We start from the raw sequence: 13,366 nt of genomic DNA on the forward strand, positions 1-13,366 counted from the left end.
TTAGAACTTATTTTTTTTATAAACTACCCAAACCCTTGCTTATTAAGTTTGACCTTAGTATTAAAAAAATTATATGTATTCAAATATTTTTTATCATAATTTTTTTTATTCTATAGATTACAATTTACATTACATAAATTAAAATTCAAATACTAATTAAATTCTTTATTTTTTGGGTATTCACCCAAATGTTTACTTAAAAAGATCAATTTGAGATTTCAATCTCAATTGAATCAACGATCTATTATCCATTTTTATTTTGAAACAGAAAAAAAAAAGCCATCACGATTCCCACTTGAGACACGTGCCCTTCTTTTGAAAAGTAAAATGTGTTTCTAAATTCTCAGCGAACTACCAATTCAAATCACAGAAATGGAGGGAAACCACCTCAATTCCGTTTCTCCCAAATCTCTCTGATTCCGACGTTCTCACTTCCGAACCGAACCAAAAAAACCCTATCACCGTTCCGCAAAGCAAATCCCTCCATGGCGGAAACCCTAAGCCCCAACCCCACGATGGATCAGAAGCAGAGGCTCCGCATCCTGTCCCCGACCAGCCCCTTCATCCTGGGCTCCAACGACGACAAGCTCGAACGCGCCCAGGCACGCGACGCACGCGCCACCGCCATCCGCCGCAAGAGCCTCGCCCTCAATCAGCCCCTTCAGCCCAACTCCGATCCCTGCCTCAACAAACAGCAGATCATCGACTTGTTCCAAAACTGCATCAAACTCGCCAGCGAAAACGTAAACACCCCCCCCCCCCCCCCCCCACAAAAAAAAAACAAAAAGAAGAAATAATTTTTTTATTTTTTTTATTTTGTGTGCTTGCAGAAAATTAATCAGAAAAATACGTGGGAGTTGAACCTGATTGACCACCTCACAGATATCATCAAGGCGGAAGAAGAAAATGATGCGGAGACTAATTTTCAAAAGGTATGTTATAATTGATGTTAAATTATTCATCTTCCCCCTTGGTTGTTTCCATTTTATAGTTTAGTTTCGAGAAAATTGTAAATTTTAGTTCTTACACATGCTTGAAAGTTAAGCTTTAGTCTCTAACAATGACAGCAGAGAAAATTTTCTGGTTGCATAAAACTGCTACAACAACATTCTGGTGGTGATAAACCACTACAACAATTGCCTAGGGGACTAAAGCTTATAATTTTCTCTCACAGGAACTAAAACTTAAAATGAGGACAGGTGTAGGGATCAAATAAATAGTTTAGCCTGTGATTACTTTGCAGTTTGATAAATTATGAGATTTTTGTTATTTAAGGTTTTATTGGATAGTGTTATGTCACCTGCGATACTAACAAATCCATATGCAATGCACATATATTTAAATTTAAATTGGTATGCTGAAGGGTGGTTCCATTGTTTATAGATTGCATAAATTAACTTCCTATAGTGATTATTTTTTTAATCAACAAGAGTGAATTTGTTACCATTGTAACCATTCTCACAGCAATGGCACAAGAAGTGAAGTTATGTTTGTGTAGAATGTAGATGTTCATTGAAATTGAAATTTTGTTTGGGCAGGCAAGCTGCACTCTTGAGGCTGGAGTCAAAATTTATTCATTAAGGGTGGATTCAGTGCATTCTGAGGCATATAAAGTTCTTGGTGGGATGAATAGAGCAGGCCAAGAAGCTGAGGAAGGTTTCAATTTATATACCCTTTTATCAAGCATAGTGCAGCTTTTGCCCTCTTATCATTTTCGTTTATTGAAAAATGAAAAAATGCATTTGTAGTGAGCTCCCTTGGTGATTGCTTTGTGGGCGGAGGTTATGTGGGATTGTTTTGCTTCCTTATCATATAACTAGTGCTCTAATTCTGAATAATGTTTGGTAACTAATGATTAATGAATGTTTGAATGACTTTGAATTCAGAGTGCAATACATTATTTTTGGTTTTGTAATCTTTCGTTCTCAATTAGTTCTAATGCTAAGCCATGATGTCAGATACTACCCTGAATGGTGTTAATATTGAAAGTGGACAAGTAGAAAGCAGGAAAGAAACGAGCAAAAAGGTCTGTGGTCTTTGGATCTCTGGACTTGACTGGTTAAACATTTTGCTTAGTTTTAAGAGTTGTTTTTGCATGCAGTTGTCACCTTTGTCAACATTGGAATCATCTTTTGAGGCACTTAATGTAAAGAAGTTCGATGGTGATCTCAAATCCTATTTTATTTCTGTTACTTGTTTGCTGAGGCGTTGTGTTGAGGTTGTGCTGAAAATGGGTTATACTATTGTTTTTTTTTTTTGTTAAAGCTGCATTTGTCGTGGATCCTCTCTATCGCCAAACAACAGCAAAATTCGATGAAGGTGGAGCCAAGGGTCTTTTAATGAATAATCTCGGTGTATATGGTGACTGTAGGGTGCTCTTTGATTCACAAGAAGTTCCTGCTAAGTGTATGGCAAGCCAAAATCAATCTGATATTTCAGATACTATTGATCTTTCCTTTGCCAAAGGTTTGTTACTTTTTGAATACTATGGCGTGAAACTGTTGTTACATCTGCAAAAGAACACATTCAATGTGGACAATGATGACTTACTTTCGTCTGTAGATTGTATTGATCAAATGGTGTTGGACATGCGTGTAAAGGATGAAATTTCTCCAAGTCTCAGGACTATAGTAAACCAATTTGATGAAAGTAACAGAAGACCCGCTGATATTCAACTTCAAGGCCAGAATTCAGCTGAAGATCTTGACAATGCTGATAATAATGAAAATGGTTTTTACAGAGAAGAATATGAGAACTGCATGGCCTGGAGTGATGATCGTGATGACCAAACAGTTGTTGCCGATCCAGGTTATAATGATGCAGATCCAAGTTTTCCCAGTTACCCTCAGGTTTTTCTGTTTTTCAAACATAGAAACATATGACTGTCTTGAATGAGCTTTTAAATTTTTTCTTTAAATATTTTAATATGTGAATGATGCACTTGTTTTAAAAACATTCCAAATCTTGTACTTGTAGGACAATGATGAGCCATTTCCTTCCCCAGAAATTGATATGGATGGCAGATTTGAAAATGTTGACGGGTATTTATTTTTGAGTCTGGGTTTTAGTTCAAAACAAAATGCATGGGCAGGGCCTGATCATTGGAAGTATCGAAAATCCAAAGGTGGGGTTTGGATGCCAGATAAAGATTTTAATACTTATATATTTTTAGAATTCAGTAAGGTAATTATTTTAGAATCTTTATTGTAGTCTCAGAGGTTCATCCTACTTCTGAAGATGGGTCGACCCTAAAAAGTAGACAGCCAAAGAGTAAGAGACAAACTGAAGTTGATTTAAATTTCACAAATTCTCTTGAGAAAAAAATGCTAGATACATTTTCTCCTCCCAAGAATCCCAAATTGTTACTGCTTCCTGAAAGCAGATTACCTTGCAATACAAAACTTCCTGAGGATTGTCACTATCAGCCAGAAGATCTTGTCAAGTTATTTCTTCTGTCTAATGTAAAGGTAGTTTCTTTTAGATGAGTTTCAAAGTGTTCTCACTGGTGATTTCTTGTCAAGTTTCTTTTAGATATGTGAAGACATGTAGCGGTGTTTATTTTATATATCTGATGATTTCTATTCTTTCTTTAGTGTCTCGGGAGGAAGGCAAACAGGTTCTCAGGTAAAATTTGCAGTTGTAAATTTGTGATTTCAATATATGTGTGTGTGTGTGTGAAGTATGAATTGATTTTTAAATTCTATGAAAATTTGTAAATTTATTCTATTTCATAAGACTATCAACACAATAGTTGAATTGCTAAAAATATAACTTCTATCAAAATTAGTTAAAACTTAAAAAAGTGTCGTTTTCCCAAGTTTGACGAGGTGTAATTGATCCTATTAAATTACACCAACTTCACACTTTGGTGTAATGTGATCTCATCTCTCGCTTTATATACATAAATATAAAAAAAATTTAGAGAACATTTTAGCACGTTTTCAGCTGTCACTAGATTGTGTTTCAGCTCTCAAGTTCCTGTGTTTTTTGCAGATGGATCTAGAGAACAATCCGATGAATATGAATCATTCCCTTCGTGGGATAATGGAAGTGTTTGTGGGGATGACGCTGGTGACTACGGAGGTGATCTTCATGGTGACATGGAGGACACCGACACTCTTGTTACTCAGCCTCGTCAGGTGGGTTTTGACTTTTAGTGAATAATTTACACACTTGCTCTTGATATATTGTTTTAGATAAAGTGATGAAAGAATAACGGTTACAGATAATCCTTATCATTAATTCAGTCGAAAATATGGCAGTTAGAACTCACGTATATCATATTTTCAAATTTCAAATGACACAGGTCAGTAAAATTGAAGTCCAGTATGACAAGACTTCCAAACAAGTCGATGTTCATGCACTAAAAATTACTCTTTGGGACCATGTTCAAGAATCTGTTAAACTTCCTTTAGAGGTATGTTAAGATTTCTCCATTTCCTAGGACTCTAGGAGTGCCGAGCACAAAATATGTGTTGTCTAGTTTTAAACTTTTTAAATTAATCTTTCCCCTCACGAGTTATTTCAATTTTCTTTCGGATCCTGTTTCATTGCTAACACTGTACATTTTTTCCTTACCATCATATCTCTAAATAAGCAATTTAAGTTATTTTTCTATTTGTGGTTGAATTGTAAGTACTAATTCTTATATTGATTTGTTTTTTGACCCTCTCTTTATTCTAAAGGGTCAAAAAGATACCTTATCTTTCAGGAATATATTAGCCAACTTTCCTAGCGAATGCAATGCTGCTGCAACAATTAGTGACATCTCTCCTCATCTGTGCTTCATATGTCTATTGCATTTGGCAAACGAGAAAGGATTGAGCATTCAAAACTCCCCTAATTTGGATGATCTTGCCATACGGTTTCCACAAGTTGCTGATTCTATGAGGGGAACAGTTTAGATTCCTCTTCACTCAATTATTCTTCAGCTCAGGAATCAAGAAACGGTATGTGCACTTACGATTGCTTTAGGTACTGTTCTTGTCAAAATTGGATTGATGGATGTTCATTTCATTGGTTCCCCTTGCTTGTTCCGATGTTTTTTCCCCTTTCAAGATAAGATAAGCACGTTTTTTGAGAAATGTTTTTTTTTTCACCTTTGGAAATTTCCCCAAAAACCTGTTGACTAAAAACTTTGCTGACTCAGGTAATCTAAACACGCTTCCGAGATTTTTCGCCTTCTTATTTTTGTTCATAAGCATCTGCTAATTGAACTTTCTCAATCATTATTAGGGTAGTTAATTATTATTAAAGGATTTAGATAATAGATTTGGCTGTAAAACCTTGATAAAAAAACTTGAAATCAACATTATTCCTAAGGTTGGACTTCAATATGTCTTTTTTTGTGTGTTTGATTTCACATTAGGGAATTGATTCTGAGTTCAGAATTGATTTTAGTGCATATATTTGGTTTCACATTATAAAAAATTTTAAAATTTATTTTAAATTCATAATTAATTTTGAGTTGAAGTATTTTTGAGGAATTTGTGTTTCAAAATTTATATGCTCTTTCAAACATGCACTACACGTATAACTCAACAATCAATTTTGGCTTGATTCATTCATTCAGAGTTCAGACACGTGAGATGCATATTTATGTTGTCATTTTCAGATGGGGACTGTTTTACTAGTGAAACACGTCCAAGAAAGCATTGAAGTGAGCAACAAGTTTGTGGTTGGAGGTTGCAAATATCAGTTTGCTTATGGTGGTTTAACACTCGTTAAGGAAATTTCAGACCTATAATGGCTCCTTGTTATTATTCTGTACATGAAAGTATGCAACACATGTAGTGCTCAATTTCATTCTCCACTGCAGCCCGTTACATGAAAGTATTCAACACATGTAGTACGAGAATGGCTAGTGTTGGTATAAACAAAGGCATAGACTGATGGATGAGCGACTGATTATTGAATCGCACTTACCTATCCCTCCATTTTCTATTAATTGTCAAACTGAAATAATCAAATTTATTTGTAAATAATAATAATAATAATAGTAGTAGTAGTAGTAAGTTTTATTTATCTGCCTGAATTAGGATGTATTTAGATAACTAACTAAATTATGTTCCTAATCTTTTCGTGTATGACTTTATTATTTCTTGAAATAAAGTAAAAAGCACTTTCGATAAGCTATTAAAAAAATCTTATGAAAATAAACTAAAAATAATTTGAGTTATAACTTTTTTTTATGAAGTTATAACTTGTTTTTGAAAGTTAAATAAGCGGTATAAACGTTTTTAGTTGTTCTCAATCATTCATTGAGTTGGTAATTGATTACCTACGTAATTCGGTGCCAATTTTACATATTGCATTTGGTGTCATTAGACCTGGTTATGGACTTGAATTACATATAAATTTTCAATGAACAATAACTATTTCAAGACAGTTTTTAATGATACTGCGATTGTTTTACTATTGCTATTTTATAACCTGCTATTTTTATTATTTTTCCTCATTTTGAATTGTACATATAAGGGTAATATTTATTTTTGGAAATTAGAAAAGACTTAAAAATATAATAGAATTAGAAAACACTTACTATTTATATCATTTCCTTTTAAACTAACCTTACCCTGTATCACATACTACACTTGGTTTAACCACGAAATTTATTCATGGGCAGTCATTTTGGATATCATTCTACACTTGAATACAAGTTAGAACATTGTTGCAAGGGTCAAATGGGTAAAAGTGCTTAAACAGTACGACATATTCTGATTGATCGGTAATAGAAATGGTTGATGGATAAAACCCAAAAAAATTGTTCATGGATTTTTTTATTGTAAATTAACTAAGCTCCAAGAACTGAATAAATACTTTAAATTGATTGGGCAAAATTAATTTAGTTGATGGACCCAGGAGATTCTTCTATTATCCTTGTCAATCAAACCTAAAATTGATTAAACACAACGAAGAAGCAACAGTCTGAGCCTTGGTTCAAATCAGAAGCAAAAAAATAATACAAAAAGATAGTCTCAATATTCTTTATGCAAGTTTTACCCAACATTTGACGATTTCTAGCTTTAAACGGTGTTACACATGGAATAAATACCCAAAAAAGAATGATAGAAAATACAACAACATTTGTATTTTACACTTGACCTTTCGTGAACACATATGAGCCTCGATGACTTGCTTTTGCTATCACCAGCATTTGAAAACTATTGTAGTATTATGCAACCACTCACCTCCATGGAGACCGTGTAATGTATCTAAGAACTCTGTACTTTCCCTTGAGAGTGTGCATGAGAATTGGCAAGCCCTTCCTTCCACCCTTTCTTGCGCGCTCTAAGTTCCCATAATGCAGTTAGCTTCTTCTGCGTGACTAATGTCAACTCAGCCTTCTCCCTAGCCTCCTCGCACGTTTCCATCCCTGAATTGCACTTGTCTGCTTCCTTCTGATACTGAGATGCAATCTTCTTTGCCTCAAGCAATGCCATGTCAGCATGTTGCTGATTTTCCACGGCTTGGTTCTCCCGTAGCTTGAGTTCTTCTGCCAATAGCTCAGCAAAATTCTTTTCAGTGTCTCCACTCACTTCTGGATCAGGCTTTGCACAATCTGAATAACAGTTCAAATCAAGAAAAGAAAAAGTAGTTGGTAAATTTAGTTGAATCCAAACAATGCATCAATAAAAACAATGTTTTATGACAATGCGGCTGCGGGGAAAATAAAATGTGTCATTGAGCGTATTTAAAGTGGGCATCAACACACCAGAACCATGAAGCAACATGTAATCCGAGCAAGTTTAGTACAGCACAAAAAGGATATATGAATTCTTATTAGTTTGATACCTTAATTTAAACACAATAGATACTAAGTTGCTTAAAGCAATATTGAGCAACAAAAGCACCAAAATATTATTTAGCACATTGACACGAATACTGGGTTGACATAAAACAAAATGTTATAGTAGACATAGTCCATGATAAATGGATTTTTTAAAGATGAAAATAGGCCTGTAATATCTGTTTTTGTTTTTTACAATAAAAAAGGAAAACATACAAAAGATGCATGAGATTTAGGATCCTAAATGATGATCTCATATAAGGATAAATATGTAGCTATCTTACTGCTTAACGTGAGAACAATGTTACTTTAATACCTACAATCCTACCACCAATCCACCATAAAAGTATGTGTACATAGAAAAAAGTATAACAAGTACAAAATGGGTGCTGACCAAAAAAAAAAAAAAAGTACAAAATGGGCTATTTATATAATTCACAGTAGTTCATCAAGGAGACAAACCAACCTCCGAAGGAAGTGTTGCTCAGTCCTGCAGAAACACACAGAAAGAAACTGAAATAAGTACATGCTCAATTTGCAGTTAGATGAAGAGAAGGGACAACCAGTACATTACGATAAAACCACAAAGTCATTCAATTGGAAATAGCACAAAATTTTGAAACTATAATTTATGTGATTATGGAATTTTCAAATTTATTAGTGATAACCAAAGGAAATAACAGCATCCGAGGTTATAGTACTTAGTTTCATATTTGCTTATACATAAAAATAGGTTATGTGGGGATGACTAAGCCTGATAAGTTTGACAGTGAATGTGCAAATCAATATGGCTGCAACTTTTAACTGCTTTTAGTTAGATGGACGATGGGCAGTTACTTTATTCATAAGATCTTGTGGGAAAAACCCAAAACCCTAGGTATAATAATGTCAAAGAAGCAAACCAATCTGCAACATCGATTGACACGTTCTATTAACAGTGTCTTCTCATCAAATCACTAATGCCAGAGCACATGAATCAGAAGGTTAAAGGGATCAAATTGCTTATATCAGTGGAAGGAGTCATGATTCAACTTTCACAATTGAACTATTCCCATTTTACATAACTAAAAAAATAAAATAAAAATACCAACACAACCCAGATCTTAAAAACTCATCCAAAACCCAGATTGGACAACCCAATTAAGAAAATATTAGTTTTTGAGCAAGATCATGAGATGAGTAATTGAGAAACTAACGAAATCAGATCTGAGAGAGAGAGAGAGGAGAGAAAGACCTTGTGGAATAGAAAGAATGGGTTGTGAAGAGCAATCGCAGATGCAGGGGGCACAAGTAGAAGAAGAGTGGTTGACCGCAGCCAAACCTTCAACGAAATGCCAGTAGAGAGGGGGACCCACTATGTACCCTGCTATGAAGAGCGCCACCACCACCAAACTCACCCTCAACAACACGGCTTTTGATTGGTTCAGAGCCATGTTTTTCGCTCTGTGTTGGCACACACAAACAGAAGAAGACAGCAACAACTAAATGAAATCTAGAGAGAGAAAAAGAATGATGGGTGGTGTTGTGGGAAAGTTAAGGTTGTTTATCTGGAGGCGTCGGCAATGTCAAAGTGGAAAGATTGACAAGAGTTACCACTACACTGCTTCATCTTCTGTCTTCCACTTTTCTCCATTTTTAATATCTTTTTCCCCTTTGTTTATCGAGAGATTTCATTTTGATGACACTTACTGTCCTGCAGAATAAATTGTCTTTTTTTATGGTTTAATTAACTTTTTTATACATAGAAAATACGTTATTTTTATATTATTATTTAATATTTTTTTTTCAATGAACTTGAAAAATTTAAAAATAACCTATTTTTCATATATAAAAAATATATTAAGCCAATCTCAAAAATAATTTTTTTAGTTAACAAATGATAAATTTTTTTTTTATCAAAATAAATAATTTAACTTTAGATAAAATGACAAATAATCAATTTTATTATTTCATTAAAAATAAAAATAAAAATGATAATCATAAATTTAAGTTACGTTTAAAAATGAATCTTATAAATCAATAAGAATAATTTGCTTCTCAAACACTTTTATATGATCAAATAAATTTGTAAACTTGTTAAAAAATTACAAATTAATTAAAATAATTTGATGAACACATATGTAATTTACTTTTATATAGATTTAAGAAATTTTATCCTATTTATTTTTTAAGATAATTCATCATTCAGAATAAGAAATAAATTAAATTAATAAGATATTTTTTTATTGGTAGAAATAAAAAAATATTATTTGAAATTTATAATAACTCGTCTATCAATTTATCATGTTTAAGCAACTGAACTAAATTAATAATAATATTAAAGATGAAATTAAAGGGTTAAAATGCGTATATTTAATATCCCGACGAAGTTAAAAGAGAATCCAACAAGAGATTAAATGATGAGACACATATTTTGGGTCTAAGGAAGAGTGAGGAAAGACATAATATGTTACATGCATGTTGCATGCGTACATTGATCATAAACAATAAAGCACGAACTGTATATGGTTTAAATATGTTTTTCACATATGAAAAATTAGATCATTTTCAGATTATTACCTACAAATTCATTTTATTTTTCAAATAACAACCTAAAAAAAAATTATGTTTCAATTTACTACATGCGTTAGTCTCATTCCGTTAACTGATTATATGATAGACGAATTGACACATCATCAAGCCTAATCACTAACATGTGATTGTCACGTATGTTATTAAAGGTAATGTTTGTGACAATGAAATATTAGTGATAAGACATAATGACATGACACTATCATCACTTAACGGAAGGAGACTAACAATAAGTAATATATTGAAATATAAATTTTTTTCATGTACCTAATTGAAAAAAAATCTTAAGTTGTAATTTAAAAGCGATCTATTTTCTATGTATGATAACTTATTTAAGCTTTTTTTTTTAAAAAAAAATACACAATAAAATTTCAAATTTAGAATTAAAAAAAACAAATATTTTTTTATTGTTTTTTTATTTTTACTAGCATTATAGTTTATCTATGGCACAAAAGAAATGTTTATTTATATAATTTAAATTTACAATAAATAATAATTCTATATATATATATATTATAATTAAAATTTATAATAAATGAATACTTTTGAACATATAAATTCAGTTTTAGAATTATGGTAAATTGTGATATAATGTTATTTATAATTATTAAAAATTTATTTTAAAACAATAGTTAAATTTAACTTAGAACTAAAAATATTAAAAAAATATAAATTGAAAGAAATAAAAAATTAAGAAAAAATACCATGGTTGAAGAAAAGTCCCTAAAAATGACACCTAAAGACACTCTCGTTCAAAAATTACATCAATAAAGAAAAAACTCTACTCTAGTAAGCATTCTGTTGACTTTAAAACTATGGTTGGCTTAGAATATCTTCAACATACAAGTGATTATATGAGTTATTTAAAATTAAACAATGTTGCTCAATAATATTTTTTATGAGCAGATGACTTAACAGTACATTAATTGAGTTATTTAGATAAATAACTGTTTCTACTAATTCGTACCAGTAAAAAGAAAATATTTTTTTAGTCAAAAAATTTATAAAATTTTTAGTTTGTTAGAATGTTAGTTTTGTTAGCAGAGAGAAAATTGAACCCTGCGACCTTTTCCCTCTTCCCATCCAATGTTGCTTTAACAACTTTAGTATTGACGTATTTTATCTTTTTTTTTTTGCAAAGTTCTTAAATCTATATGACATTGTAGAGCATAACATTTTAAGATAAGCAATTCATTTTGAACGATTTGTCATTGCTACATGATAATTTGATGCCTACTTTAATTTATTTCAAACTCTTCAATTAATTTATTTAGAAAATGAAGTGGATTAGAAGGTCATAGGGGGGGGGGGGGGGGAAAAAGGGGCATTTGACCGACTGTGACTTTTTTTGCAAGAAAGCACACAATTTATGAAGTTATTTTTTAGACTACTAGCTTTGATTTCAAAAGCTTTGTTACGAGAAGAGCTAATCCTTTTATATTTCTTTGGATGAAAATGATTGTCTAATAAAATACTTCCAAGTTACTCATGAAATATTGTTTCAGAAGCTACTTCAAAAAGTTTAGATTCTAATTAATGTAGATTTTGGTTTTATCTTATCTAAAGAAAAATAGATGTTGCTTATCATCCTTGAAACACATTTTGTAAAAAATTCTTATGAATTATATAAAAAGACATATCTTTTTAAAGTCCAAAACAAAAAGAAAGTAAGCAACCTTGGGCTACATTCCATCCCTGCACTTATAGGATTTCCACTAACACAAGCACCACTCATGGTATTATTTCTTCTGAAGCCTCCACAAGCTCTTACAACTAGTATTCTCCAAGCCTTTATAGACTCCTCCCAAGTATTCTTTTTAAAATCCTTTCCAGGCTTCACCTGGGTATTCTTTCCAAAAGCCTCTCAAGGCTTCACTTCAATATTCTCTAAGTCTTTGTAGGCTTTTCCCAAGTATTGTTTCAAAAAGCCTTTCTAGCCTTTAAACCCAAAGTAGCAACTGCTACTTGACTCACACAACACTTTGTCATATTCTCTCAACTTCTAGAAGCAGTAATCCCCTGCTTGCTCTCCTGATGTTCCATATCCTAAAAGGTTTTGTTTAAGGACAAATATCTAATAAAACTTTTAGGAAGCACTCATTAGTAAGGCTCTACTGAAGAGGTGTTTACACATACACTCTATGGCTAAATGGATTTGGATCTAAAGTCATTGAAAGCCTAGGCTAAGGAAGACTATTGTTAGAAGAAAATGATATATATACGTATAATACAACTTCTTGATCTATACAATCTCTATCCTATTTTCCTTCCTAGCAATGGGCTTCAACAACTATTCCTCCTTTCATAGAGCTTGCAAGTGGCTATTGCTGGTTTCTTGAGAGGCTTGAGGGACAAGGAGATTCGTTGTGTGTTATCCTTATCAAAATAGGTAGATCATCTTTTTTCCTTAGTTAGATGACAGCTTGAACACAATTTAAATTTTGAAATTGTTATTGTTTGTGTTTGTCACGTTAGTGGCTCATGACTTCTCCTTTCTCCAACTTAGTCATGAGTTTGCTACTTTAGAGAAGTGAGTCTTTTGTAGATATTGAGTGTTCTCCTTTCTTTATATCACAACAACTTTGTTAAGAACACTTCTTTTATTTTTTGGTTGCCTTGCTTTGATTAGGATTTGTAGGTGAAAACAAGCTCTCTTCTCTAGAATCACTTGTGTCTTTTGGAGAGCTTGTTGCTTTAGATGTAATGCCTTAGTGCATTATTGCATGGTTTCTTCCTTTATTGCTTCTGGTGAGTGCTTCTGAATAATGTAGACACGTCTATCTTCTCAACTTTCTTTTGAATTGCATCTTATGACGATCTTTTAGTCATGTCTAGCTTTTGGTATCTATCCTTTGACTAAAGATACCTCCAAAATTATACTTCTAGTCATATACAAATTATGATATCTTCACTTTGAACTAGAAAACATGACTACCCTCCTACTTTTAGTATTTGCTCCTGAAGTTGGACATACCCTAAGCATGGAAACTCTTCACTATAGGCCCA

At 32.5% G+C, this 13,366-nt stretch overlaps 2 protein-coding genes across 2 annotated transcripts; one reads left to right on the forward strand and one right to left on the reverse strand.

Annotated features, from left to right (window-relative positions):
* The first annotated feature begins 361 nt into the window (after positions 1–361).
* On the forward strand, positions 362–6,020 carry LOC100793772 (condensin complex subunit 2). The gene is made up of 14 exons (XM_003540781.5): positions 362–743; positions 831–932; positions 1,539–1,656; positions 1,959–2,026; positions 2,102–2,162; positions 2,266–2,466; positions 2,563–2,849; positions 2,977–3,124; positions 3,211–3,467; positions 3,594–3,624; positions 3,994–4,139; positions 4,307–4,417; positions 4,686–4,949; positions 5,615–6,020. Exons 1-13 carry the CDS (start codon positions 486–488, stop codon positions 4,902–4,904), a joined length of 2,007 nt encoding a protein of 668 aa, XP_003540829.1. The 5' UTR covers positions 362–485; the 3' UTR covers positions 4,905–4,949; positions 5,615–6,020.
* A 914-nt stretch (positions 6,021–6,934) lies between these two features.
* Positions 6,935–9,432, reverse strand: LOC100527412 (uncharacterized). The gene is made up of 3 exons (NM_001248775.2): positions 9,024–9,432; positions 8,256–8,279; positions 6,935–7,561 (listed from the first exon to the last, which is right to left on the reverse strand). Exons 1-3 carry the CDS (start codon positions 9,220–9,222, stop codon positions 7,215–7,217), a joined length of 570 nt encoding a protein of 189 aa, NP_001235704.1. The 5' UTR covers positions 9,223–9,432; the 3' UTR covers positions 6,935–7,214.
* Between the last annotated feature and the right edge of the window lie 3,934 nt (positions 9,433–13,366).

Source organism: Glycine max, chromosome 12 (assembly GCF_000004515.6).
Source record: "Glycine max cultivar Williams 82 chromosome 12, Glycine_max_v4.0, whole genome shotgun sequence".
Classification (NCBI taxonomy): domain Eukaryota; kingdom Viridiplantae; phylum Streptophyta; class Magnoliopsida; order Fabales; family Fabaceae; genus Glycine; species Glycine max.